The sequence below is a fragment of the Oscarella lobularis genome, chromosome 6 (genome assembly GCF_947507565.1).
Source record: "Oscarella lobularis chromosome 6, ooOscLobu1.1, whole genome shotgun sequence".
NCBI classification, from domain to species: Eukaryota; Metazoa; Porifera; class Homoscleromorpha; order Homosclerophorida; family Oscarellidae; genus Oscarella; species Oscarella lobularis.
In genome coordinates, this window is record NC_089180.1 from 386,655 (window position 1) to 408,617 (window position 21,963).

General features: G+C 47.7%; 8 protein-coding genes and 1 long non-coding RNA gene across 16 annotated transcripts; 6 read left to right on the forward strand and 3 right to left on the reverse strand.

Moving 5' to 3' along the window:
• Positions 1-1,158: 1,158 nt before the first annotated feature.
• LOC136188478 (E3 ubiquitin-protein ligase Mdm2-like) lies at positions 1,159-2,862 on the reverse strand. The gene is made up of 5 exons (XM_065976209.1): positions 2,638-2,862; positions 2,506-2,586; positions 2,306-2,442; positions 1,987-2,255; positions 1,159-1,933 (listed from the first exon to the last, which is right to left on the reverse strand). The coding sequence occupies exons 1-5, from the start codon at positions 2,671-2,673 to the stop codon at positions 1,260-1,262; spliced, it is 1,197 nt and encodes a 398-aa protein (XP_065832281.1). The 5' UTR covers positions 2,674-2,862; the 3' UTR covers positions 1,159-1,259.
• A 52-nt stretch (positions 2,863-2,914) lies between these two features.
• Positions 2,915-8,520, forward strand: LOC136188479 (MAM and LDL-receptor class A domain-containing protein 1-like). Of its 4 annotated transcripts, none has more exons than XM_065976212.1 (15): positions 2,915-3,172; positions 3,218-3,283; positions 3,373-3,502; positions 3,559-3,672; positions 3,736-3,921; positions 3,999-4,196; positions 4,265-4,402; positions 4,576-4,941; positions 5,005-5,052; positions 5,111-5,251; positions 5,303-5,442; positions 5,500-5,682; positions 7,600-8,071; positions 8,133-8,282; positions 8,336-8,520. In XM_065976212.1, exons 5-11 carry the CDS (start codon positions 3,831-3,833, stop codon positions 5,425-5,427), a joined length of 1,107 nt encoding a protein of 368 aa, XP_065832284.1. In that variant the 5' UTR covers positions 2,915-3,172; positions 3,218-3,283; positions 3,373-3,502; positions 3,559-3,672; positions 3,736-3,830; the 3' UTR covers positions 5,428-5,442; positions 5,500-5,682; positions 7,600-8,071; positions 8,133-8,282; positions 8,336-8,520. The 4 variants fall into 4 exon arrangements, with proteins under 4 accessions (XP_065832284.1, XP_065832283.1, XP_065832286.1 ...); XM_065976211.1 differs by having other exon boundaries at positions 3,999-4,145; positions 4,193-4,402; XM_065976214.1 differs by lacking the exons at positions 5,500-5,682; positions 7,600-8,071; positions 8,133-8,282; positions 8,336-8,520 and having other exon boundaries at positions 3,999-4,145; positions 4,193-4,402; positions 4,576-4,949.
• A 26-nt stretch (positions 8,521-8,546) lies between these two features.
• On the forward strand, positions 8,547-11,901 carry LOC136188476 (probable oxidoreductase PXDNL). The gene is made up of 9 exons (XM_065976207.1): positions 8,547-8,611; positions 9,015-9,095; positions 9,181-9,346; positions 9,623-9,904; positions 9,957-10,232; positions 10,285-10,569; positions 10,638-10,928; positions 10,984-11,346; positions 11,397-11,901. Exons 3-9 carry the CDS (start codon positions 9,238-9,240, stop codon positions 11,702-11,704), a joined length of 1,914 nt encoding a protein of 637 aa, XP_065832279.1. The 5' UTR covers positions 8,547-8,611; positions 9,015-9,095; positions 9,181-9,237; the 3' UTR covers positions 11,705-11,901.
• LOC136188480 (eukaryotic peptide chain release factor subunit 1-like) lies at positions 11,816-13,518 on the forward strand. 2 transcript variants are annotated; one of them, XM_065976215.1, is made up of 10 exons: positions 11,816-12,011; positions 12,072-12,238; positions 12,313-12,429; positions 12,483-12,543; positions 12,594-12,730; positions 12,787-12,919; positions 12,973-13,085; positions 13,135-13,212; positions 13,267-13,332; positions 13,380-13,518. In XM_065976215.1, the coding sequence occupies exons 1-10, from the start codon at positions 11,876-11,878 to the stop codon at positions 13,494-13,496; spliced, it is 1,125 nt and encodes a 374-aa protein (XP_065832287.1). In that variant the 5' UTR covers positions 11,816-11,875; the 3' UTR covers positions 13,497-13,518. The 2 variants fall into 2 exon arrangements, with proteins under 2 accessions (XP_065832287.1, XP_065832288.1); XM_065976216.1 differs by having other exon boundaries at positions 12,603-12,730.
• LOC136188486 (uncharacterized) lies at positions 13,224-14,104 on the reverse strand. The gene is made up of 4 exons (XR_010670217.1): positions 13,962-14,104; positions 13,800-13,916; positions 13,591-13,747; positions 13,224-13,541 (listed from the first exon to the last, which is right to left on the reverse strand). It is a non-coding gene; the product is annotated as an uncharacterized lncRNA (long non-coding RNA).
• A 44-nt stretch (positions 14,105-14,148) lies between these two features.
• Positions 14,149-15,756, forward strand: LOC136188483 (kidney mitochondrial carrier protein 1-like). Of its 2 annotated transcripts, XM_065976221.1 has the most exons (8): positions 14,149-14,261; positions 14,457-14,604; positions 14,851-14,945; positions 15,007-15,092; positions 15,148-15,252; positions 15,313-15,439; positions 15,499-15,559; positions 15,616-15,756. In XM_065976221.1, exons 2-8 carry the CDS (start codon positions 14,492-14,494, stop codon positions 15,623-15,625), a joined length of 597 nt encoding a protein of 198 aa, XP_065832293.1. In that variant the 5' UTR covers positions 14,149-14,261; positions 14,457-14,491; the 3' UTR covers positions 15,626-15,756. The 2 variants fall into 2 exon arrangements, with proteins under 2 accessions (XP_065832293.1, XP_065832292.1); XM_065976220.1 differs by lacking the exon at positions 14,149-14,261 and having other exon boundaries at positions 14,355-14,604.
• Positions 15,757-16,387: 631 nt separating this feature from the next.
• On the forward strand, positions 16,388-17,251 carry LOC136188484 (uncharacterized). The gene is made up of 5 exons (XM_065976222.1): positions 16,388-16,590; positions 16,645-16,722; positions 16,773-16,963; positions 17,013-17,066; positions 17,124-17,251. The coding sequence occupies exons 1-5, from the start codon at positions 16,417-16,419 to the stop codon at positions 17,212-17,214; spliced, it is 588 nt and encodes a 195-aa protein (XP_065832294.1). The 5' UTR covers positions 16,388-16,416; the 3' UTR covers positions 17,215-17,251.
• A 629-nt stretch (positions 17,252-17,880) lies between these two features.
• On the reverse strand, positions 17,881-19,052 carry LOC136188485 (homeobox protein Mix.2-like). Its single transcript, XM_065976224.1, has 4 exons — positions 18,923-19,052; positions 18,644-18,718; positions 18,412-18,509; positions 17,881-18,309 (listed from the first exon to the last, which is right to left on the reverse strand). Exons 1-4 carry the CDS (start codon positions 18,954-18,956, stop codon positions 17,968-17,970), a joined length of 549 nt encoding a protein of 182 aa, XP_065832296.1. The 5' UTR covers positions 18,957-19,052; the 3' UTR covers positions 17,881-17,967.
• A 1,157-nt stretch (positions 19,053-20,209) lies between these two features.
• On the forward strand, positions 20,210-21,913 carry LOC136188481 (SAGA-associated factor 29-like). Of its 3 annotated transcripts, none has more exons than XM_065976217.1 (12): positions 20,210-20,323; positions 20,372-20,447; positions 20,502-20,574; positions 20,635-20,726; positions 20,781-20,817; positions 20,876-20,974; positions 21,022-21,103; positions 21,155-21,237; positions 21,294-21,338; positions 21,392-21,485; positions 21,537-21,605; positions 21,660-21,913. In XM_065976217.1, exons 1-12 carry the CDS (start codon positions 20,225-20,227, stop codon positions 21,900-21,902), a joined length of 1,092 nt encoding a protein of 363 aa, XP_065832289.1. In that variant the 5' UTR covers positions 20,210-20,224; the 3' UTR covers positions 21,903-21,913. The 3 variants fall into 3 exon arrangements, with proteins under 3 accessions (XP_065832289.1, XP_065832290.1, XP_065832291.1); XM_065976218.1 differs by having other exon boundaries at positions 20,781-20,793; XM_065976219.1 differs by having other exon boundaries at positions 21,664-21,824.
• Positions 21,914-21,963: the final 50 nt, after the last annotated feature.

The window sequence follows — 21,963 nt, forward strand, 5'->3', positions numbered from 1 at the left end:
TAATTGAATTGTATTTTTTTGTTCCCCGAACACCAGGGCGCGCGCGCCCGCGCCCTGGTGGGAGGAACTCTCAAACGTGATTGCCCAAAAACTCTGTCTGTCTGTCTGTCTGTCTGTCTGTCTGTCTGTCTGTCTGTCTGTCTGTCTCTGTGGATAACCCGGACGTCACAATCGCTCCTAAACCAATCACACACACACACACACACACACACAGGTGCCTTTATGACATCACATTCATTGTGATGTCATACTCTCCCGTATTTTGAACAAAATGTACATAAAAAGGTGACGTCACAGTATCTAAATCGCGAACCCCCGTATAGCAGAATCGGTACAAAGAGTTGCAAAGTGGCGGGGGGCGTGGGCGAGTTTGCTGCACGTTTTTGTGAAGGTCGCGGTGGAACGACAATACGCGGAATCGAAAAATCGACGGGAACGCGAATTTTCATCGAGGGCCGCCGCGTTTATGAGCAGCAACGGCGTCGAAAGCGACGCCGACAAGAACGTCGAACGATGGGAAGCGAAGAAACCGATCAAGAGTCTCGAAGCGGCGCGAGGGTGCGTGAAAAAGGCGCTCGAGACGCGTTCGCGTCCTCAAGCAAATAAAGGCGTCCTCGCGTTTTTGCGTTTAGGAATGGAACGAGCATGATATCGCTCAAAGATCAAATATCGCGCGTCTCGAAGATGCTCGCCGACGAATTCGGCACGGCGTCGAACATCAAGAGTCGCGTGAACAGGTGAGGCCCCTTTCGAGATAACCTCGCCGTTTGGGACCTTTATCTTTACAGTATGCTAAAAGCTACCTTTTAGAACTAGGTCTTCCCTCTAAAACAAGCATAATTCATGTAACAACTATTAATTAATTATTTAATTATTTAATTAATTAGATTAGCCTGTAATTCATTCATGATAAATGTGAGAATTCAGTAGTGCTGGGGGCCATCTATGTATCACCTTCATTGCTTTGGCTGGATCTGGATGGAAGTTCATTTGATCAGGAACAGCTGCGAGAGTGCATTGATTCCATACAAAAAGCCAGCTAATTGAATCGGAATCCTCTTACCTTCACGATGACCAAATATCAAGGTGAGAACACTTCAGAGTCCAAAGAAGTTGAGGAAATACCAAGACGTAGAGCTAACCCTATCAATTAATTTTGATAGTCAAAGTGGAGCCGTATAGAGAGAGACTTTGGGCTACGTCTACATTGCAGTTTACAAGACAACAACATAGGTACAGGGCAGGGAGTACACACTACTTTAGGTATAAGTCAATATAACGGACTCAATAGTTTGTCTACATATCGGACAGCCCTTTTGCTTTCTTGCCAAACGTCGTCCACAGCGCATGCAGCAGACAAAGTGTGCCGAAACCCCGTGGGTGATTGTCGCATTGACGGGCCGCGTCAAGCAGACGACGCACGTGCGTGCCGCCGCCGCCGCCGCCGCCGTCGCACTGTGCACGCCAACTGAGGACCTGACGTCAGTATCAACAGTTCCCACTTGAGCATTGGTCATCTGTTCTGATTCAGCAGAGTCGGAGTAGTATGAACCGTCTGAACTCGATACGCTGTCTGGCTCGTATTCCGTGAATTCGTACTCGGTTAGCATTTCGTCAAGATAGATGTAGTTGTCGTCGTTGACTTCTGGCACGTCGGTGTCCCCTTGAGACAATTGCTGGTAACGCTGGATAAAAATGCCAGACTCTTGATAGTCAAACATTTCTATCTCTTCCTCCTCCTCCTCTTCCTCTGCCTCGTCTTCGTCCTCCTCCTCCAGTTCTTTTTCTTTTTCTTCTTCCTCTACCTCTTCTTTTTCTTCCTCCTTTTGTTCTTCTCCGGCTGACAAGATGATCGTTGCATCGCTGTCGTTGCCCGTGTCGTAGCCGAAAGAACTTTGAGTCGAAGAAGCAACGGGAACTGCTGTTTCCTCTTCTAAAAATTAGCCAATACAAAAAAAATATTAACAGGTCGTTCTGTTTCTGTACCGATAGACGGCCGAGATTCCCTCGATTGCTCTTCTCTCGATCTTGCCGCCTCTCTTCGAGAAACAGCTGATGGTCCCGAGTCAGATGGACGCAGCGCTGAGAGAGGTACAGGGAAGGGACGAGTCGGAGTCGGAGTCGGAGTCGCAGCGATGTCACGGTTTCGAGCGCGAGACGCCGCCGCCGCCGCCGCGGCGGCAACGGCAGCGATGACGGCGGGAGCATCGGGTCTTTGGACAGTCACTCTGCGGCAGTGGGGAAGCAGCCAAGAGCTATACCAAGAGTCAGTATGAGGAAGTATTCAACGCGTGTGTTTAGATACCAGAGCGTGTCGTGAACGAGTGTGAATTCTCGAACGCCGAGGACTTTGCCGATTGGATCGTCGCCACAGCGAACGACGAGAGGGCGCACGGATTCGTCGATCAGGTTGCGAGCGACGAGATAGGGGCGAATGTTTTCCTGTTGATGAGAAAAGAATGGATCGATTATTGCGTGGTTGAAACGGTGCGCGTGAAACCGTGCCTGATTGAGCGAAAGAAGCAGCGACGCTCGTTGGGCTACCGTTGGTTGAAGGACAAAGCCCAATTCGCGCGATATTTGGTACTGAAAAGAGCCGCTCAAAGTGGAAGAGACGAGCCAAAAGAGATAGCTTACGTAGGTGGTTCCCCGTTGGTACGGTTGACTAGCCATTCGGATGGTCACTGTAGTTGTACGGTACTGCTCACGGGCGCGGAGTTGTTCGGCTCGTCGCCTGGAGTCGTCGAGGCGAGAGCACACGTTGGTGGGTCCGTGGGTTCTCTCACCACAATATATACCGCGGACTTTTACGATAGGGTCACCTGAGTGACGGTACTGTATTCTCGAAGACAAAGGACGGCTTGTTATAATCCGGGCGTGTGTATGGTCCAGCGTCATCGTACGCACCTACGCATACGCGTCCTCCGCCTTTTAGCGAATCATCAAGCGAAGGAAAGCTCGAATCGGGATTCGATCTGCGCGTGGGGAACCTCTCGGTGGATGCTCGCAAGGCACTGTACGGGAGGGATGGGAGGCCCCCCCAGCTCCCTCATGGGAATGATTCAAGTTGGACGACTGCTAAAATGGAGAACACGCCAAAGTGTCGTCGATCGACTATCCAGATGCTTACGAAGGACAAACGTCAAGGACGCACTAGGCCTACTGGCTACGCGTACGTAAAAAACAGCGATCGCTTCGATCGTCGACTTTTTTATAGATTCGTACACTTTCCGAAGCCGAACGTAAGCGAGCGAAAGCAGCGGAAGCGGAGAAGAGAAAGGAAGTGAGGACGACGACCCCAGCAATATTAAGCTTAATTAATTAATTAATTAATTCATTAATCTACTATTATTTTTTTATTTGTTTGTGTAGGCTTTGGGGAAAGTTGCAGGGATTCGATTGGTGGCCGGCGTTCGTTGTTCACAATTGGGAGGCAAAGCAGGAGAAGACGCCGAGCGGTCACGCGTGGATTCGTTGGCTCGGAAACGAGTAATATTCGGGAGTGAGATTAGAAATAGGATAAAATGAGGGAGCGTATGTGACGTCGAGATTCTTTAGTTAGCGTGCACTATCGATCGATTGGCGGCTCGATTCGAATGGTTTGCAAAGAAAGTGAGCATGCCCAAGTTAAGAGATTTACACTACAGAGACGCAATCATGACAGCATTAGAGGTAGGTTATACGCATTTACACTATATTTATTTATTTATTGTTTTATCACGTGTTTTTTCATAGACAGCTGCTAAGCGTTGTCGAAAGACGTCGATGACGTCGATGACAAGCCAATAGGGACGGAAGTGGAAGAAGTGGCGGATGCTTTGAGCTCTCAAATGAAATCGAAAAAGACGTCGAGGAAGCATAAGCCCATTCAGCAGAAGATGCTTCAATGGGCTATTTCCGGGTTTCCGCCAACGGGCCCAGGTGGATTTCAGCCAACTAGAGAAGTTAGTCATGTTGACAATTATAACAAAAAAATGTATGACGTACTGTTTCTTTAGGAGAAGTGACAGCAGGTGCAGCCGAAGTTACAGGAACAGTTTGTCCAGACAACGAAGAAACGGAAAATGACGAAGAAGAAGAAGAAGAGCTCATGGCCGCCGCTACACTCGATAAACGAACGACAGAGATTACGCAAGAGGAAAGAGGTATGCAGTCAATTAATAATTATTTAATCAACGTGGTGTCGGGACAGTCAGGTTAGACAAAGGAGCGAGCTGTTGCGACGAACGTGCGATATCACACTCCGTTCTTTCCTCCCGATCAGTCTGCACGTTCGATCAAGGCATGTGCGGATGGACGAACGCGAAATCGAACGACGTCGACTGGACGCGCAATCAGGGCTCGACGCCGTCGCTCGGAACGGGACTCGCGAGCGTCGATCACACGAACGGGACAGCTTACGGTTCGTTCGGGGGAGACAAAAGCAAAAGGGGGCTTAGCGTTACGCCAGCCGTGGCTTTGCATGATTTATTCTCATTCACTATTTTGGTCACGTGCTACCAAACTAAATAATCATATTTTGTAGTCGCTGACCGCAGTGCGTATATAGTCCTTCTAATTTGATTTTTTTATTAGGTTACTATATCTACTTTGAGACGTCGGGGCTTCAGTCTCAGGCCATATCGACGCTCGCGAGTCCCGTTCTAAATCCGACTCAATCTTCCCCCTGTCAGATATCGATTGCATGTCACATGTCAGGAAATCAAGTCGGGACTCTCGAGGTTCTTCTTCATCCGCAATACTCCGAACGATTGCTATGGAGTCGGCAAGGCGATCAGGGCAATAGATGGAACGTGGCGAATATCACCATCGGTTCGGTGCAACAGTCGTTTCAGGTGTACGTGCGCGCGACGCACGTGCAGTGCTTCACGTCGTCTTGTTACCGCGGCGACATCGCTTTGGACGATCTCAAGTTCACAGGCTGCTCCTTCGCTCCCAACGGTTTTGTAGTAATAAGGGTTGATTATAATTATTTTATAAATAAAGTTGATTTTTTTCCTGTAGGCGTCACACTGGCACCACCGACACTTCCACCTCCTCTCCAGTGGCCAAGTTCGTTAATTGAACAATAGAGTCTCAGTGTCCCGTCTGACGGCGTTTTTGTCTATAGATCAGAGTTGCACGTTCGAACAGGACATGTGCCAGTGGGATAACGTTTTCACGAATCGCGTCGACTGGATAAGAAGGCAGGGATACACGCCGTCGTACGGCACGGGCCCGTCGGACGACTACACATTCCGCAATGGATCAGGCAAGCATTAAAGATAGGAGAGTCTCGCATAATGAGCATTTATTTACCCAGGTCACTATATTTACGTTGAGACGTCCTCACGCTTCACTTGGGCGCCTCTCCTACCGGATTCGTCATACAGATCATTGCCACGCACGGTGGCGGAAATCTTGGCGATATCGCTATTGACGAGTTGACTAATTGCGTTAAAAGTAAAAATTTTTGCGACTGTGACGACATTTTCATACAGGCGTTTTTTTCTTTTTTAGCTCCGACTGTTGCGACGCCGACTGCGGCTTCCGCCGATTTTCCTCTTGATTCTTCGTGCGATTTCGAGACGAATTTGTGCAGCTGGACGAATTCTCCCGACGACGAAGTCGACTGGGTTCCGCATTCAGGCGGCACGTATGGAACGGGTCCTACGAACGATCACACTTACGGAACGCCGAGAGGTAAAAAACGCAAAGCTGAACGCGTGGGAGCCGCGCTCGAAACCTACGGAGATCGATGCTGGAGAAACGAGCTTCGAAAAATCTCGAAATTTCGAACGAAGGCATCGATTTTCTACGAACTACGCGTTCGAAGTTCACTAACGTAGTTCTATACTAGTTAGGATCTTAGCATATTTCACTTGGCACCGGCGCAGCAGTGAAATATGCTAAGATGGGCGTAATGTGCGGGGGCGGCGGCGGGGAGGATGGCGGTTAGTTTTTTTGCGATTTTCTCGGCCAAAACTAAAGATTGGTCGATCCCTTTTATCAAAAAAGTTCTATAACGCAACAATCTACTAGACTAGAAAGAGAAACGGTCGAATCGAGTCGAAAGCGCCAAAATAGCGCGATTTTCCGATCGCATCGCTGTTTTCTCGCCTAAAACGAACGATCCGTCGAATCGACGCTATCGAAATGCTTTAGAATTGCATTTTCACTTGAACTAGTAGAAGAAACGACTGGATTGCGTGAAAAAGACCAAAATATCGCCATTCTTGGTCTCCCACGCACAAAATGGCGTTCTTCTCACACCTAGTTTACTGCTAGTTCGAGATCGCCGCTCTAATGGCTTTTTTAGACACGCTTAGTGCCTCGAAATCCTCGAAATCTACCTAGATCGATGCTGGAGCGACTAGCTTCGAAAAATCTCGAAGTTTCGAACGAATGCATCGACTTTCGACCCACTACGCGTTCGAAGTACACGAACGTAGTTCTATATTAGTTAGGATCTTAGCATATTTCACTTGGCACCGGCGCAGCGCGCCGGTGCCCAGTGAAATATGCTAAGATGGGTGTGGTGGGCGGGGGCGGCGGCGGGGAGGATGGCGGTTAGTTTTTTCCGCGATTTACTCGGCCAAAACTAAAGATTTGTCCATTCCATGAATCAAAAAAGTTCTATAACGTAACAATCTACTAGACTAGAAAGAGAAACGGTCGAATTGAGTCGAAAGCACTAAAATAGCGCGATTTTCCGTTCGCATTGCGGTTTTCTCGCGTAAAACGAACGATCCGTCGAATCGACGCTATTGAAACGCTCTAGAATTGCTTTTTCACATCAACTAGGAGAAGAAACGACTGAATTGCGTGAAAAAGACCAAAGTATCGCGATTCTTGGTCTCCCACGCACAAAAATGGCGTTCTTGTCACACCTAGTTTATTGCTAGTACGAGATCGCTGCCCTAATTGCTTTTCTAGACACGCATAGTGCCTCGAAATCTACCTAGTTCGATGCTGGAGCGACTAGTTCCGAGAAATCTCGAAATTTCGAACGAAAGCATCGATTTCTACGAACTACGCTTTCGAAGTTCACGAACGTAGTTCTATATTAGTTAGGATCTTAGCATATTTCACTGGGCACCGGCGCGCTGCGCCTTTGCCCAGTGAAATATGCTAAGATGGGTGTGGTGGGCGGGAGCGGCGGCGGGGAGGATGGCGGTCAGTTTTTTCGCGATTTTCTCGGCCAAACCTAAATATTGGTCGATCCCATGAATCAGAAAAGTTCTGTAACGCAACAATCTACTAGACTATAAAGAGAAACGGTCGAATCGAGTCGAACGCACCAAATAGCGCGATTATCCGATCGCATCGCGGTTTTCTCGCCTAAAACGAACGATCCGTCGAATCGACGCGATCGAAACGCTTTAGAGTGTCATTTTCACTCGAACTAGTAGAGGATAAGACGGGGAGGATGGTGGCTGGGTTTTTCGCAATTTTGTCGGCCTAAGAATCAAAGATGGGGCTCTATTGTTTAATAATTAACAAAGCTAACGCTCTACACGTGCCGTAGTCTGACAGGCAACGCCTTAGTCACTCAATAAATACACGCCCACTGCTTTAGCATGTTTACATTGTAAAACTGTTTCTTCTTTTTTCTACAAGGTTACTACCTCTACGTTGAGACCAGCGGGCTGTATTCAGGAGCTTGGGCTGTGCTGGAGAGCGATGTATAACCAGAGAGCCGGCCAGATGTGTCAGCTAAAGTTCGCCTACAACATGAACGGCTATTCCATCGGCTCACCGGAAGTCATCCTCAAAGATCTCGACCATCAAACGAAGAAGACGGTGTGGACTCAGTCCGGCAATCACGGCGACAATTGGCTGACCGGCACCGTGCGATTCAGCAAGCAGAAAAACCAATTTCAAATTCTTTTCAAAATGACGCACGGATCCTTTTACGGCGGCGACATCGCCTTGGACGACGTCGCCTTTTCCGGATGCGATCCGAGTTTCAAGCCGCCCAAGTGCACGAAGAACCAATTGCGATGCACGAACAAGTGGTGTGTCGACCTGTCGCAAAAGTGCGACTTCACCGACGACTGCGGCGACGGTTCCGACGAAATGGGCTGCAGCGGTGAATACAGCGCGCTTTCGTTGTCGTCAAAATAGTAGCATTTTTTCTCTCTTTATTTTAGCGTCTTCGTTGCACTGCAATTTCGACTCAAATTCCAAGTGCGGCTTTCAGAACGCAAACGACGGCGATTTCGAGTGGGTAGCCTCTCGCGGCTCGGCGTACCGATATTCCTCAGGACCGAACTCGGATCACACGACAGGAACGAGTCAAGGTATAGAGATCCTCCCTCCCACGAGTCTCTCTCCTCATTCTCTCTCCTCTAAGGCTACTAGTAACGTCTATACCGATTCATAACGCATCTGCATATCATTTACTAGTAGTATGAATTTCTTAGAAATGGCATTATTTTTGGAGCAGTCTGTTTATATAGGCCAACGAAATAAATTTTTTGTAGACGCGTTGACAAAACTAAATCTTACTACGGTTTGCCGATTTTTTTTGCTCGATAAGGAAAGCGAAAGTAGGATCCCGGATTATTGCTTGCAGCTTGCAACGAACGACACAGGCTACTGTACCATCTGTGACCCCGTTATTTTAGAGGTAAGAGAGAACTCCTTGTAGCAGCCTTAAAGCGGATAAGCAAACGTTGAGGTTAAGGTGAGAGGACTCAGAGGGTGTACGCCAACGGTTTGGGGGGTCCTTTAGGCAGAACAGAGTGAAAAAGCGTAGTAACAAGAGAATGAGTTAACTCGCCATGCTGAACCTCTTTTCTCTGAAGGATCCCGTGCTCCTTCTGTTTGCCTGGTATAGTCGCCCACGTAAACAAAGCCTCCTCCCACATATGCCATATATCCCTTATTTATTTATACGCTACGTAGCTTCCCAGGCGAGGCGCTTCAAGGGAACTGCGCAACAGATTCGCAGTGACTCGGGAAGGGGAGAGGGTGTCGACTCAGGGGGAAAACCCCATTACTCATACATGTACTGTTTTTTGTCTTGCCAGCTTTTCAACGCGATCTTCTCCAGCTCTCGTCCAACAGGTGTCATACAGGCAACGGCATACAAAATTCAAAAGAGAAGCTTGGTGAGTCAGTCGGTTTTCGTTGCCCAGGACGCGCCCTGGCCAGACGCACGCTGGCAAACAGCTGATCAGAATCCTGTTTGTGCAGGCGATACTGAAAATCGTTCCCGTCAACCGTGGTTTCTCGATCAGCTGGGTGCCTGTTATGATCGTCAATTTCAACTTCTGTGAGAGGGTGTCTATGACCGTGTTTCAGTTCTCTCTTCTTCTGCAACTCCTGTTTGCCAGTCTAACGACGTCTGCAATGGCTGGTGGTGAGACGTGCGCATGAACGTGGGGTCCTCTCTCAGTAGTGCAGGCCGATTTCAATAAGTGCAATCCGTAATTTTTCTGACCAGTCTGGTCAGAAAACCGCGACTTTATATAAGCACGACTTCAGCTGTCGACTCGACTCTTACCTCTTACTCATTGACTTGGGGTGTGGTCTCCATTGTGTGCAAATAGTTACCAAGCTCTATAAATAATTTTTATATCTCTTCAAATTTGTTTATAGCTCTGCTCAGCTCACCGTTGACTCTTTCTCTTTTAAGCAGAAGCAAATCTCAATCTGAAGCTGTTGTCTCTTCAGGATGTTCCAATAAACAATCATGCGTCGTTTATCTGTGCTGTGACAGGCTCACTAACCGTAGTCAAATGGAAAAAAGATGACGTGACTATTGATTTAACCGATTTTCACTATCAATTCACGTCAGACTTGTCTGAGCTTGATATTGACTCCGTTGATGCTACTGATGCGGGGTCATATCAGTGCATAGCGCAGGACGCTGATAAAAAGATATATGAAAGCAATTCAAAGTCTCTTCGTGTACTAGGTTAGACTTAGGAGGTACAACTAATCTGGCAATCATTTTTATGCTTACGTAGCTAAGCCCACCATTCACCCGTCGAATGCAACAACGTTCGCCTGCAAGGGATCGACTGTCACTCTCAGTTGCTTTGGAAAAGATTTTACTCACGTGTTATGGTGGTTCAGTGAAGTGAAAATTCAAAATCAGGCTGGCTATCAAATCAGTGGCAATGCAAATGAACGACTAGCTATCTCCCAAGTAGCTTTGTTGAACGCCGGACAATATACGTGCAAAGCCGTCAACCAGTACAGCTCATTAGCGTCATCAGCAACGCAAGTGCTCGAAGTTGAAGGTGCGGACTTTCAAATACATATTTAATTTATTAGTACAATTTCCTTCTGTAGATCCACCTGTTATACTAGAAGGTCCTCGGAATGGATCTTTTCTTGAGCAGTACGACATCTATCTTTTCTGCAACGTCAGCGCCGTGCCACTCGCTCGGATCTATTGGAAAAAGGATAGAATATTAGTCGAGGAGCTTGGCAAGCGATATCAAGTTGACTATGAAGAAGGTACACTAATTATTGAAAATGGTGTTAAAAGCGACGCCGGGAAGTACGCGTGCTTTGCCAACTACAGCTGCACAAGCACTTTTGTAGAATCAAACGAAGCTGAAATCAAGGTCGTAGGTATAAGCAGCGCTTTGGCAAAACTATATACTATATATACAAAGGAAATTGAACTGTGGTGTTTTTAGACGGGGAAGCTGTTCCGTTTTATTCTCAGGACGTGTACAGAACGATTCCGGTTGGAGCAAACGCCGAAATTCAGTGTAAAGCCAACCAGTCGTTGCAATCAGAAACGGTTGTTTGGAGTCGCAACGGAAAATGGCTGACATCAACCAAACATCTCACTCTTTCAACCAATGGACAGATGATTATACGCCAAGCAACGTATAACATAAGCAATACGTACGAATGCAACGTTAGAAGTCGCCTATTTGCACCGATGGCCACACTTTTTCAAAAAGTCGTTGTGACTGTTAGAGGTAAAGCGTCCAGAGCGCTTCAGGTGTTTCACTAACCAGACATGTCCGCTTCCAGGTCCACCTGATGCTCCTCGACTTTCCCTCCAAGGAGTGAAACTTGAGAATGGGCGTGCGATCGCCGAATTCAATTGGACCTCTCCTTTCAACGGCAACAGTCGAATTATTGATTATTGGTTATATTATAGATCCGGCAATGGCGTTCAATGGTCGAGTCGTGCAGTGGACGGCTTACGACATTCTGCTATAATTGCATTACCGAACGTTGCAACGACGGACTTCTTTGTCAGGGCTCGCAACAATCGCAATTTTTCGGAAAAGTCAAATGTAATTCGAGTTGAAGTTGACGTGTCAGACCTGACGTCGTTGTTTTTTTCTTTGAATACGATTCTACCTGGAACTGTCTCAGCTACTGAATCAGGTAGAATGTGTTGGACTTGAAGTACTCTAATCTAATTGATTTTCTTTTAGGTGTCTTTCGTACCTCTACCACCGCTAGCATGCCAGCTGCATCACTGAATAATACGTATCGTGTCATCATTGCTATTTGTGCGTGTCTGACTATAATGGCTGCAGTACTTGTAGCAGTCGTTTGTGGGACTCGACGAAAAAGAGTCCAACATCGCCTGATCCAACGCAAATTGCCAGTAGAAGTGCACACTTCTCAAAGTCAATGCAGCAACAGTCCGTCAAACAATTCAAAGTCGGTGCCAAAGGCAAAGAGCGATGACCAAGACTTTTCAACAGTGCAATCCTATTCCTCAAGCAGCTGCAGTTAGTAGAACGGTGGAGAAAGCTCAGTCTAATCAAACGAACTGAATTCATCTCATCTCTAGTTTGTGAACCGTCGTTATTCTGTGTTAGTTAAAGTAGCCGGCGCTTCCCACTTGCGCGCAGCGCGCTCCGCCTAACGCACGCGCGTGCGCGCGTCCTCTCTGTTCGCCCCACGCATGCCGAAAACGATGATCGAGAACGAGCCTGATCCGCCAAGCGCTCCCTTTTACAGAGCACTCTTGCGCGGAGCTTCAAAACACGAGTCGACTCTATCCCTCGCCGTTCCTGAAGTGTACGTTGGACAAATAATCGGTACAAAGAGTTGCAAAGTAGCGGGGGGCGTGGGCGAGTTTGCTGCACGTTTTTGTGAAGGTCGCGGTGGAACGACAATACGCGGAATCGAAAAATCGACGGGAACGCGAATTTTCATCGATGGCCGCCGCGTTTATGAGCAGCAACGGCGTCGAAAGCGACGCCGACAAGAACGTCGAACGATGGGAAGCGAAGAAACCGATCAAGAGTCTCGAAGCGGCGCGAGGGTGCGTGAAAAAGGCGCTCGAGACGCGTTCGCGTCCTCAAGCAAATGAAGGCGTCCTCGCGTTTTTGCGTTTAGGAATGGAACGAGCATGATATCGCTCATCATACCGCCGAAAGATCGAATATCGCGCGTCTCGAAGATGCTCGCCGACGAATTCGGCACGGCGTCGAACATCAAGAGTCGCGTGAACAGGTGAGGCCCCTTTCGAGATAACCTCGCCGTTTTGGGACCTTTATCTCGCTTAGATTATCAGTTCTCAGCGCTATAACGTCCGTACAGCAGCGACTGAAGCTCTATACTCGAAAGGTCGCTCGATAGAAAATAACACGAATTATTGATATAATATTCGATTGTAGTTCCTCCAGGTCTCGTGATTTACATGTATTGCGGTACGATTGTGACGGAAGACGGGAAGGAGAAGAACGATTTTGAACCGTTTCGACCGATCAATACGTCACCACTGTACTTGTGCGACAACAAATTTCGCACAGAGGTTTTAATTAAAAATCAATAAAAATATAATTAATTAATTAATTAATTAATTATTAGACTTTGGCTGCTTTGTTGGCTGACAAATTTGGCTTCATTGTCATGGACGGTAACGGGGCTCTCTTTGGCGTTCTCTCAGGCAATTCACGCGATGTTCTGCACAAATTCACTGTGGATTTGCCTAAGAAACATGGTCAGATAGTCTCGTGTGTTTTAAGAGTGCCAGTTGGATTGATTTTTTTGTAGGAAGAGGTGGTCAATCTGCCTTGCGTTTCGCTCGTCTGAGAATGGAGAAGGGGCACAATTACGTGAGAAAAGTAGCAGAAACAGTCACTCAGCTCTTCATTACAAATGACAAGGCAAGGGATACGATATCAGTTCATCTATTTGTTCATTTATTCTCTCTAGCCCAATGTGACTGGTCTTGTCTTGGCTGGTTCCGCCGATTTCAAAACGGAATTGAGCCAATCAGATTTATTTGATGGGGTATTGTAACCTCACTTTCATATATAATTCACGCGCAATTATGTTTTTTTGTAGAGGCTTCAATACAAAATTCTAAAAGTTGTTGACATCGCTTATGGCGGTGAAAATGGTTTTAATCAAGTACGTTTTAATTAAGCGGGAAATAATTATACACTTTATGTTGATAGGCCATAGAGCTGGCGTCCGATGTCTTGGCTAACGTGAAATTTATTCAAGACAGAAATAGTTTTAATTATTATATATTATTATTATTAGACGTACTTCTGTGCTTTTCATATGAATAAATATATCGTGGGCGTATTCCGGAGAAAAGAGCGGGTCGTCTGTATCTAATTACAAAATCATCGATTTTTAATTATTCAATAAATTATTACATACCATCTATATCCTTATATGGAAGTGGAACCGGAATGGGCAACGTCTCCTCTTTCACTTCGTCTATTCCTTGTAGAGGCAGAGACGAAGATCGAGTGTGAGATCTCAAGACGGACTTTTTCGACGCTTGGGGTGCCGACGCCATCTGTTCTCCGCCCGCCTGGAGAGATTACAGTGCACGTTTTCAATTTTTTGTTCCTTTGCTCGCGTACGTTCGTTAGATTCTCCAAGGCCGCGCGCTTTGGCCTTTTTGCCGCTGCCGCCGCTTTGGATGGACTCGAGACGGCTCGCTTCGTGCTTTTTTTGCCTTTCGGCTCCTGCGATGTCATCTGAACGACGGATCGAGCTGGAGACGCGAGAGCATTACGCTTTACCGTGGTTTTTCTCTGCTGGAAAGTTTCGTCGATCGTCTTTTGAATGCCCATCGCGTCGAAGGAATGATCTAGCGAACGCCTTTCAAATCTGAACGCGCTTGAGCTGATTGGTTAGCGACGCAATCGTGTAGGCACACCTTGGCGCACGACTTCACGTGACGGTTCTTCTAGCGCGCGGTTATCTGGAAGTGAATCCTCTTTCCCCGTGTGGACACACGAGAAATGGAAGGAAGCGTTGCGTAGAATAAAGCTGGAAACCGTTTCTATTCGGCGGAATCGCCTCTGTAACAGCCGAACTCAGTGAGTAGATTCAAGAGAGAGAAATCTCGAGTCCCCAGTCCCTTCGATCCCCATCGTCCCAGTCAATTTTCTCGGGGTCGAATGGGTTTATTTCGACGCCTGCGAGCCTTTGTATTGACGGGCGACGCCAAGCGACGGCGATACAACGCGAGAACGCTCGTGGAATGCAATCGATTATTTTCTCTTCGCGTGTAGGCACGTTTCCGATCGACGCGACGAAGACGCGTCTGATGATACAGAGCCAGGTGGCCGAAGTGGCTCACACGCAACTCAAGTATCGAGGAATGCTCCACGCTATCGTCACGATCTCGAAGGAGGAGAGCGTCAAGGCGCTCTATTCGGGGTACTTTTAATTAAGAAATCTATAAAATCGGTTTCCATGACAATGAAGGTCCCGGGGCTGTATAGAGTACCGATTGTTCTCCCAGAATTTTTTCCCTGCTGAGGTGTTTTGGTTTTGGACTGAGGAGATGCCTATTGAACGTTTACCTAATTAGCTCTTAGAGGCAAATGCACGTGGTCATTTCTCAGGCATACCTTGCTTATCAGGGGGGTGGTGTACTAAGAGCATTCCGTTCTTCTTCACCAGGATTGCTCCTGCTTTGCTGAGACAAGCATCTTATGGAACAATAAAACTTGGCTGCTATCACGCTTTTAAGAGATCGTTAGCAAGAGATCCTCAAGGTATGTGTAATATTAATTCATAGTCTTGCTGTAGAAAACCTGTTTGTGCTTGTCTTTTCAGATGAGACCTTATTGAAGAATGTTATATCGGGCGTTGCCGCTGGAGCGCTGTCATCTGCGATAGCCAATCCAACGGACGTCCTCAAGGTGAGATAGATGAAGTAGGGGACCGAGTGAGTTTATTATGTGAATCAACGTCTAGGTGAGAATGCAAGTGAGCGGCGTCAATGCAGCGAATGCAAGCCAAGGAATGATGGCCTCTTTTGCTAACATCTACAAACTGGAAGGATTGAGGGGACTCTACAGGGTAAAACGTCTATCCACGGGCTGAAACTCGTTTAGGAAATTATTCTTTCAATTTTTTAAGGCGTTGTTCCAACAGCCCAGAGAGCCGCTGTCGTCGTTGGCGTGGAATTGGCTTTGTATGATTGGACGAAGAGAAGAGCGCTTGCCACCGGTCTATTTCAAGAAGATAACGTTAATACTCGTTTTGTGTGAGTTTAGGAGGATAGAGGTTTCCTTGGTTTCCTTGGTCTATATCTGTTCTCTTCAGATGTGCTGCTTTGGCTGGTTTTGCTGGAGCCGTGGCATCAAATCCTATTGACGTTGTTAAGGTATAAGAATAGATAGGGCAGTAATGGAGCGCATAACTATTAGTTTTTCTTACCAGACCCGTATGATGAATCAAAGGATGTTTAAATTGGGTTTAGCGGACACTGTTTATACGAGTTCCTTTGATTGTACTATTAAAGTAGGCAATGTGCAATGTAGGAGTAATTTATTTATTTATTTATGAACACCGAGACTTTGACCTAGTCCCAAGTTCAGACCTCCCTGCTGCTGCTGTTGCTGGCCCAGCGTCAATCCCCCGCCGCCCAAGCCCAAGCCTCCGCCCAAACCCAAACTTCCACCGCTCAAACTTGAGGTACCCAAGCCCAAGCCAGTCGTGCCCTGTTGACCCAGTTTCAACCCTCCACCGCCGCCTAAAGTCGATCCGCTCGCTCCTAAGCCATTGCCTAAGCTGCTGCCCAACGACAAGCCTCCTTGTGGCAGTTGTTGACCCAAGCCTAACGTTCCTTTCCTAAGGTCGACTGCTGTTGTTGCTGGCCGAGACCGAGACCGAGACCGAGACCGAGGCCGGCCGAGATTTAAACCGCCACCGCTGCCAATGCTGGCAGTGGGCTGTTGACGAATTTGAGGCTGTCCTATTCCGAGCTTAATTAATTAATTAAGACCCGTTCCTCCTTGCAGCGTCTGTCCTAAGTTCAGTCCTAGCGTTGTTCCTCCTTGCGGCTGGCCGCCGAGATTCAGACCACCTAAAGGGGCCTCACGTTGAGAAAAGTCAATGCAGTACTAAGGCGCGGTATAGAGATAGACAAATAACCTCCAAGTTTTAATCCTTGGGACATCAAGTTTATCCGGGGCCCCCTGTCGGCATGAAGCGACGATTTTAGTCGATTGCGGCCCCGAAATGCAGTCTTACGGGCCACGACCGATGGATATAGACGTCAGCAAAGTGAGAGGAACCGCAGGCGGGCACGAAAAGAACACGAGGAAAGTGATGCGCTCGCTCTGGAGTTTTGCCATCGAAGGAGCCGTCGAATACGCAAGAATATTCTGCGATCTCTTCCTTCCCAAAGCGAACGTACGGTCGCGAATCGAATAGCAAGCGCAAAACGCACCGCAACGTCGATTTTAGATCAACTTCGCCGTGGTTAGCGGCGAAGACAATTACGAGGAATTATTTGACGTCACCGAAACTCAAGATCTACGAAAAGTGAAAAAAACGTTTTAAAAGTGACTTCTGACGACGCGTTTCTCATGCAGTTGCTCTCGAAACTCGCTCTCCTCAATGGAAATCAATCGTCGTCATCAAAACACACCAAGTCGAATAGTGAATGGCAAGAAAAGCGGCTCGCTTTTGGAATGGAGCGCGTGCTTGCGAGAAGGCAGAAAATGGGAACGTTGGCCGCTCGATCTTTCATCATACTCATAACGTCACTCTCCTCCGATAACATGTATTTGAGTCGTGCTAATTAATATTGACTGTAAATTCGAATTTTTTAGCGTCTCTTTTCCTGAAAGGCTTCAGTCGATGGTAAAGAAGTTACTGGATGAAGGGTCAGTGCGGGTTTTTTTTTGAGCACTTTGAGGTACAATGTGTTGCTATGGGTTTAGCAATAATGCCGAAATTTTGTGCATTAATGTTTACCGTCAGAGTCATCTCAGTCTATCTTCGAACATTCTTTCAAGTGGAAAATTTGCTTGATTAGACGCTAGACGTTTCTCGGCAGCTGAAATTTGAGTCGGTCGCCTACGATCAAATATTTTCCCACATGTGCCGGCTAGTTCAAAATCAATACAATCTGCAGCGCACTACAATAACCGGAATACTCATGAAAGTAATGAAAAAAACGTTCATCTCCCTCCCTCCCTTTAGCGGCCTCACTACAATGACATAACAGGAAGAACAGCAAGCAGGTGCTTCGGCCAATTACGACGTCGATCTTTTGTTGCACGAGTCCAACGCGTACTTGAGCTCAGAAGCAAGAGGTGACGTCACGGATCTCGCTCAGTTTCTCGCTATAGGCGGTCAGTTGGGTTCTCAAGTGGTCGGCGCCGAGAAATCCGTCTCTAGACGTGCAGCAGTGTCCCGCCGTCGTGAAAGTCACGCCAGTCGACGTATGGGTCTAGCCTTCGCTCAGTGGATGTGCAAGGCTTGTATGGAATCAGTAGAAAAGCCGACGTCTACTAAGAGGTAACCTAGGTACCGACAGGGCGCTATTGACGATAAGCAGCTATTTATTAAGAGACGATAATGCGACTGAGGACGTTCATTATTCGTTTGGGAAGTGTCCTCTGTGTCTGGGTCAGCGGAAGAGTCCTGCTTCGGTCACATATTCTGCTGGTTTTGCATCGTCGAATGGACCACAAGTAAGGTACAGAATATATGTATGTACATACGCGCGGGCATACAATCGTACAATCATACGTACGTAAGGGGACTACAATCATATATACGCTAAAGGTTTCTTATATCGGCTTGAAGCGTAGCTCCCATTTGCCGTAAATGCAAACACTGGGCCCCCACAAAGTGCCTCAAGTCCTGTATGGGTCTTTCGAGCGCCGACGTTTCGCTCGGTTGCGACGTCGGCAGCTGCGACGATTGCAAAATGCTCGTTGACGATACGTCACGTGGTATTTGAACTTGCCCGACGGCGACGGCCGCCGCCGACGCAATAGCCGCCCATTCAGAATTCCGGCGACCATAACGCATTGCGTGACCGTAGAATTTGGCGTACTGCGGCGGCGTCGTTCGCGTGCCGTCGCGCTTTGCTTTGGCGCGACGATTTTGAAACCAAACCTTAAGCGAAAGAGAGGGAGGGGGGAATAGGAAAAGATTTAGAGCAGGAAATACGTGGGCATGTTCCCTCCCTTCCTCTTTCGACATCGATTCGATTTTTACCTGTATCCGCCTCTCCGTTGTGCCCATCTGATCGCCAACGCGTCGTCGCGTTTCCGGGTTGGGATACTGATCGACCGCGTAGAGGCGTTCGAGCTGTTCTAATTGAAATCGCGTAAACATGACGCGCGTTTGACGCTAGCCTCTTACCCAGACCCTTTCTCGGTCCCGGATGCTCCGCAACCGGCGAGAAAGGGTCTGGGTAAGAGGCTAGTTTGACGCTGGCGCGTCAAACCGGCGATTTCGTCGCCGTCGAGCGTCGAATCGACGTCGGGAATATCGTAGAACTGGTTACCGGCGGCGTAGCAGTCTGAAAAAAGAAGAAAAATCGATGAAGTGCGAAATAGATTTGATATTTATAAGAAGGGGAGGATCGGTTTTTGCTCGCTTCGTAGAAGAACGCGTGGTGTTTCGGTGAATCCGCGTGGATCGAGCGATGCAACGTGCGCGCGATCGCGCTGCCGCGCCGACGACCCGAACCGCGAACGCTGCGCGCCCGTTCTCGCTTCCTCACCGCTGTCCGATGCCGCGTCCGAGTGCGTCGACATCGTGCGTAGTTCGGGCGAGTTTTTCGCGGTTCGATCTGTCGTTGAGACGTTGACCAAATGAGTTTCGGGGCTTTCGCTGCGTGAGTGGCCTATTAATATTATGACTTGTCTCCCCTCCTACGCACGCCTAGCCTCGGGCCTCGTTAACTTTCCACGTGATTACCTTTTATGGCCGTGCAACGAGACGAGCTAATTTTTTAACTTGACACCTTCAATCTGATCACCATCATCGAAAGCGTTGCCATAGTTTTTGCAGCTATTCACGCTGACTGCCATTGCCCACGCAGGGCGGCGTCTAATGTCAAACAGTCAGCGTGGATAGCTGCAAAAACTATGGCAACGCTTTCGATGATGGTGATGAGTTTCAAGTTAGGAAATTAGCTCGTCTCGTTGCATGGCCATAAAAGGTAATCACGTGGAAAGTTTGGGAGCATGTGACATAATGAGGTACCAGGCCTCTCCCAGCTAACGAAGTTCGTGGGGGAGGCCTGGGTCCGAGGCTAACGCACGCCCGTCATTCATTTCGGAGAGTCGTGCAAAGTGCAATTATAGCTCGGGTTTGGGGTTTTGAGTGACGCGTCCTTGACTCGTGTATGTATGCCCGTGCGGTCGCAGGAGGATGCATGTGTTAGAGGTGACTGGATGCGTCGAGCGCGCTGAGGAGTAATTATAATAGCGGTACATTTGATTAAAAATTATCGCGGGCACGTGCACTGATTGGCAAGCTTAACGATAATGGATAGCTGTTGATGCGCTTGCACGAGTCACATATCCATCTGCCCTTATACGAAGGATAGACAGCTTGTCCCTCAGCCAATTTCAACTCGTGCTTGTGAAGATGACTCTTCCGCCCCTTGAAGCACGTCTGACACAAATCAAACTTGCACTTGGAACAATGATAAGGTCGCTGATCGGCCATCAGAGTGCTCGTCTTTTGACAGTGATCGCACCTCCACATTCCTCTGTACATCGCTTCAGGATAACAGACGCTGCCCTCCGTCAAAACGAGGGGATGCACATGGAGCGGATGTGCGCATGCGAAATAGCAATTGCTGCACAGATCGTACTTGCATGCGGCACAGTGGTACGAAATCGCTTCCGGGTTCCACTTCCAGCAACGATTGCACGTCCAAGTCGCTTTGGGACCGTACACGTCCGGGCTGCGCGGTTCGACCTTTGCGAGTGGGTGAGGATGATGCGTTTTCGCGACGATTCCGTTGCACAGATCGAAGGAACACTCGTCGCAATGCCATCTTACGAACGACGCCATGTCGCGTACGGGTTTGATTGATCCCGTATGCGAAATGTCGGAAGGCGGCGTGAAAGCCTCTCTAAAAGAACTCCACGGTCTCGTGAAAAAGACGCAGGTATGCGAGACGCATTTGAACTGCCCGAGACACGTCATCCTGTCGAAGGAACATCGCGTCGCCGCTGGAACTACAATCACAAACATACACCGGACTCAAGAAAAAATGAAAAACGAAGCAAAAGGCATTCCAAGCAATTCTAGAGCTCTCCGAGGTCTTCTAACCCTTTTATTGACAGTGTCAACCTATTTCAAGAACAAATTGAAGACTCTCTATCAGAATGGAATAGAAGATGCACGAAAGGAAGCCGAGTAACCAGAAATCGTTGCTTTGATCACCGAAAGCACAAAGAGGGGGGTGCATTTGGCTAGGCTCTTGCAACAATGTCTTGATAAAATCAACGAAGTGAAAACCGTGAAAGTCAAAACAGCACCACTAAGAAAATCAGTGCTTTTTGTAAACGGTAATAAGGTACCTCGCTACTTGGAGCACATTAAAACTAGTCCTCCTTTCTTAGATTCAGACATCAGGTGCGCAGATTGTCTTCCAGAAAGGTAAACGTGCGCAGATTGTCTTCCAGAAAGGTAAACGTGCATTTTAATTCTCCCTTAGAAAGCCCAAGACTGCGATGCGACGCAGCGTTCTCATGGCGATGCTGCACCAGACGGCACATCAGCTACCCGTTTGGAAGCCGTCATTTCCTCTTGAAAAGTACCGATTGGGAATTCCTGGAAATGACATTTTTACTTTTGAACCAGACCTTCGCACCTATGTAAACCACCTCCATTGTGCGGAGCCATGCCTCCAGAACCAGGCCACGTATCAAAGCCTGGAGAGCAGGTTAGTGTGAGCTCCTCTCCTTTTCCTAATAGACCTTCTTTTTCGTCTTAGGTATGTGCTAGAATAAAAACACCTGAAGGAGAAGAGCAGTGGATATTGGCCGAGGTAGTGAGTTATAATGCGCACCAAGGAAAGTGAGTTGAATGGGCAGCAAAAGGAATAGGCAATGTATAAATATACCTGTGATCAGGTACACTGTTGAGGACATTGATGAAGAGGGAAGAAGCAGTCGAGAGTAAGTGAATATTTTTAGGACTTTTTTTCTATCTTTGATGTACAATCAACCAGATCTCACGTTTTGACTCGCCGCAAAGTCAGCTCACTTCCGACGATGAAAGCAGATCCAACCCTATCGCCATCGGCACTTCACCTCAAAGGACAAGTAAGCGACGTCAGAACCCAGTGTCTGTTCACCGTGACAGCACATGCATAGCTTGTCATGGCAATCTATCCGCAAACAACGTGCTTCTATCGGGGAATAATCAACGCTCTCCCAAACAGGGTACAAAGAGAGAATTATGATTAATAGTATTTTAAATCCATATGTATCATATAGGCAGATAGCGATTACTCAGTATTGTTTGAGGAAAATTCCTATGCAGAGGGCTACTCACCACCGCTGAAGGTGCCCCAACGATATGTGCTGCCAATTAAAGAAGCGAGAAAAAAGGTGACAAAGAATAAACATAGTATACTACTACTGAATAATTACTACTGTACGTACAAGACCAGACACGCAAAATTTGTTTTTTTCTCTATCATTTCTCCTTCGTTTCGATCCACGATGTTGGCGGTTTGAGAATGGGAAGAATTCCGGCGAGATGAGCGATTTTTGTAGGATGGCCGAGAAACTTCATTCT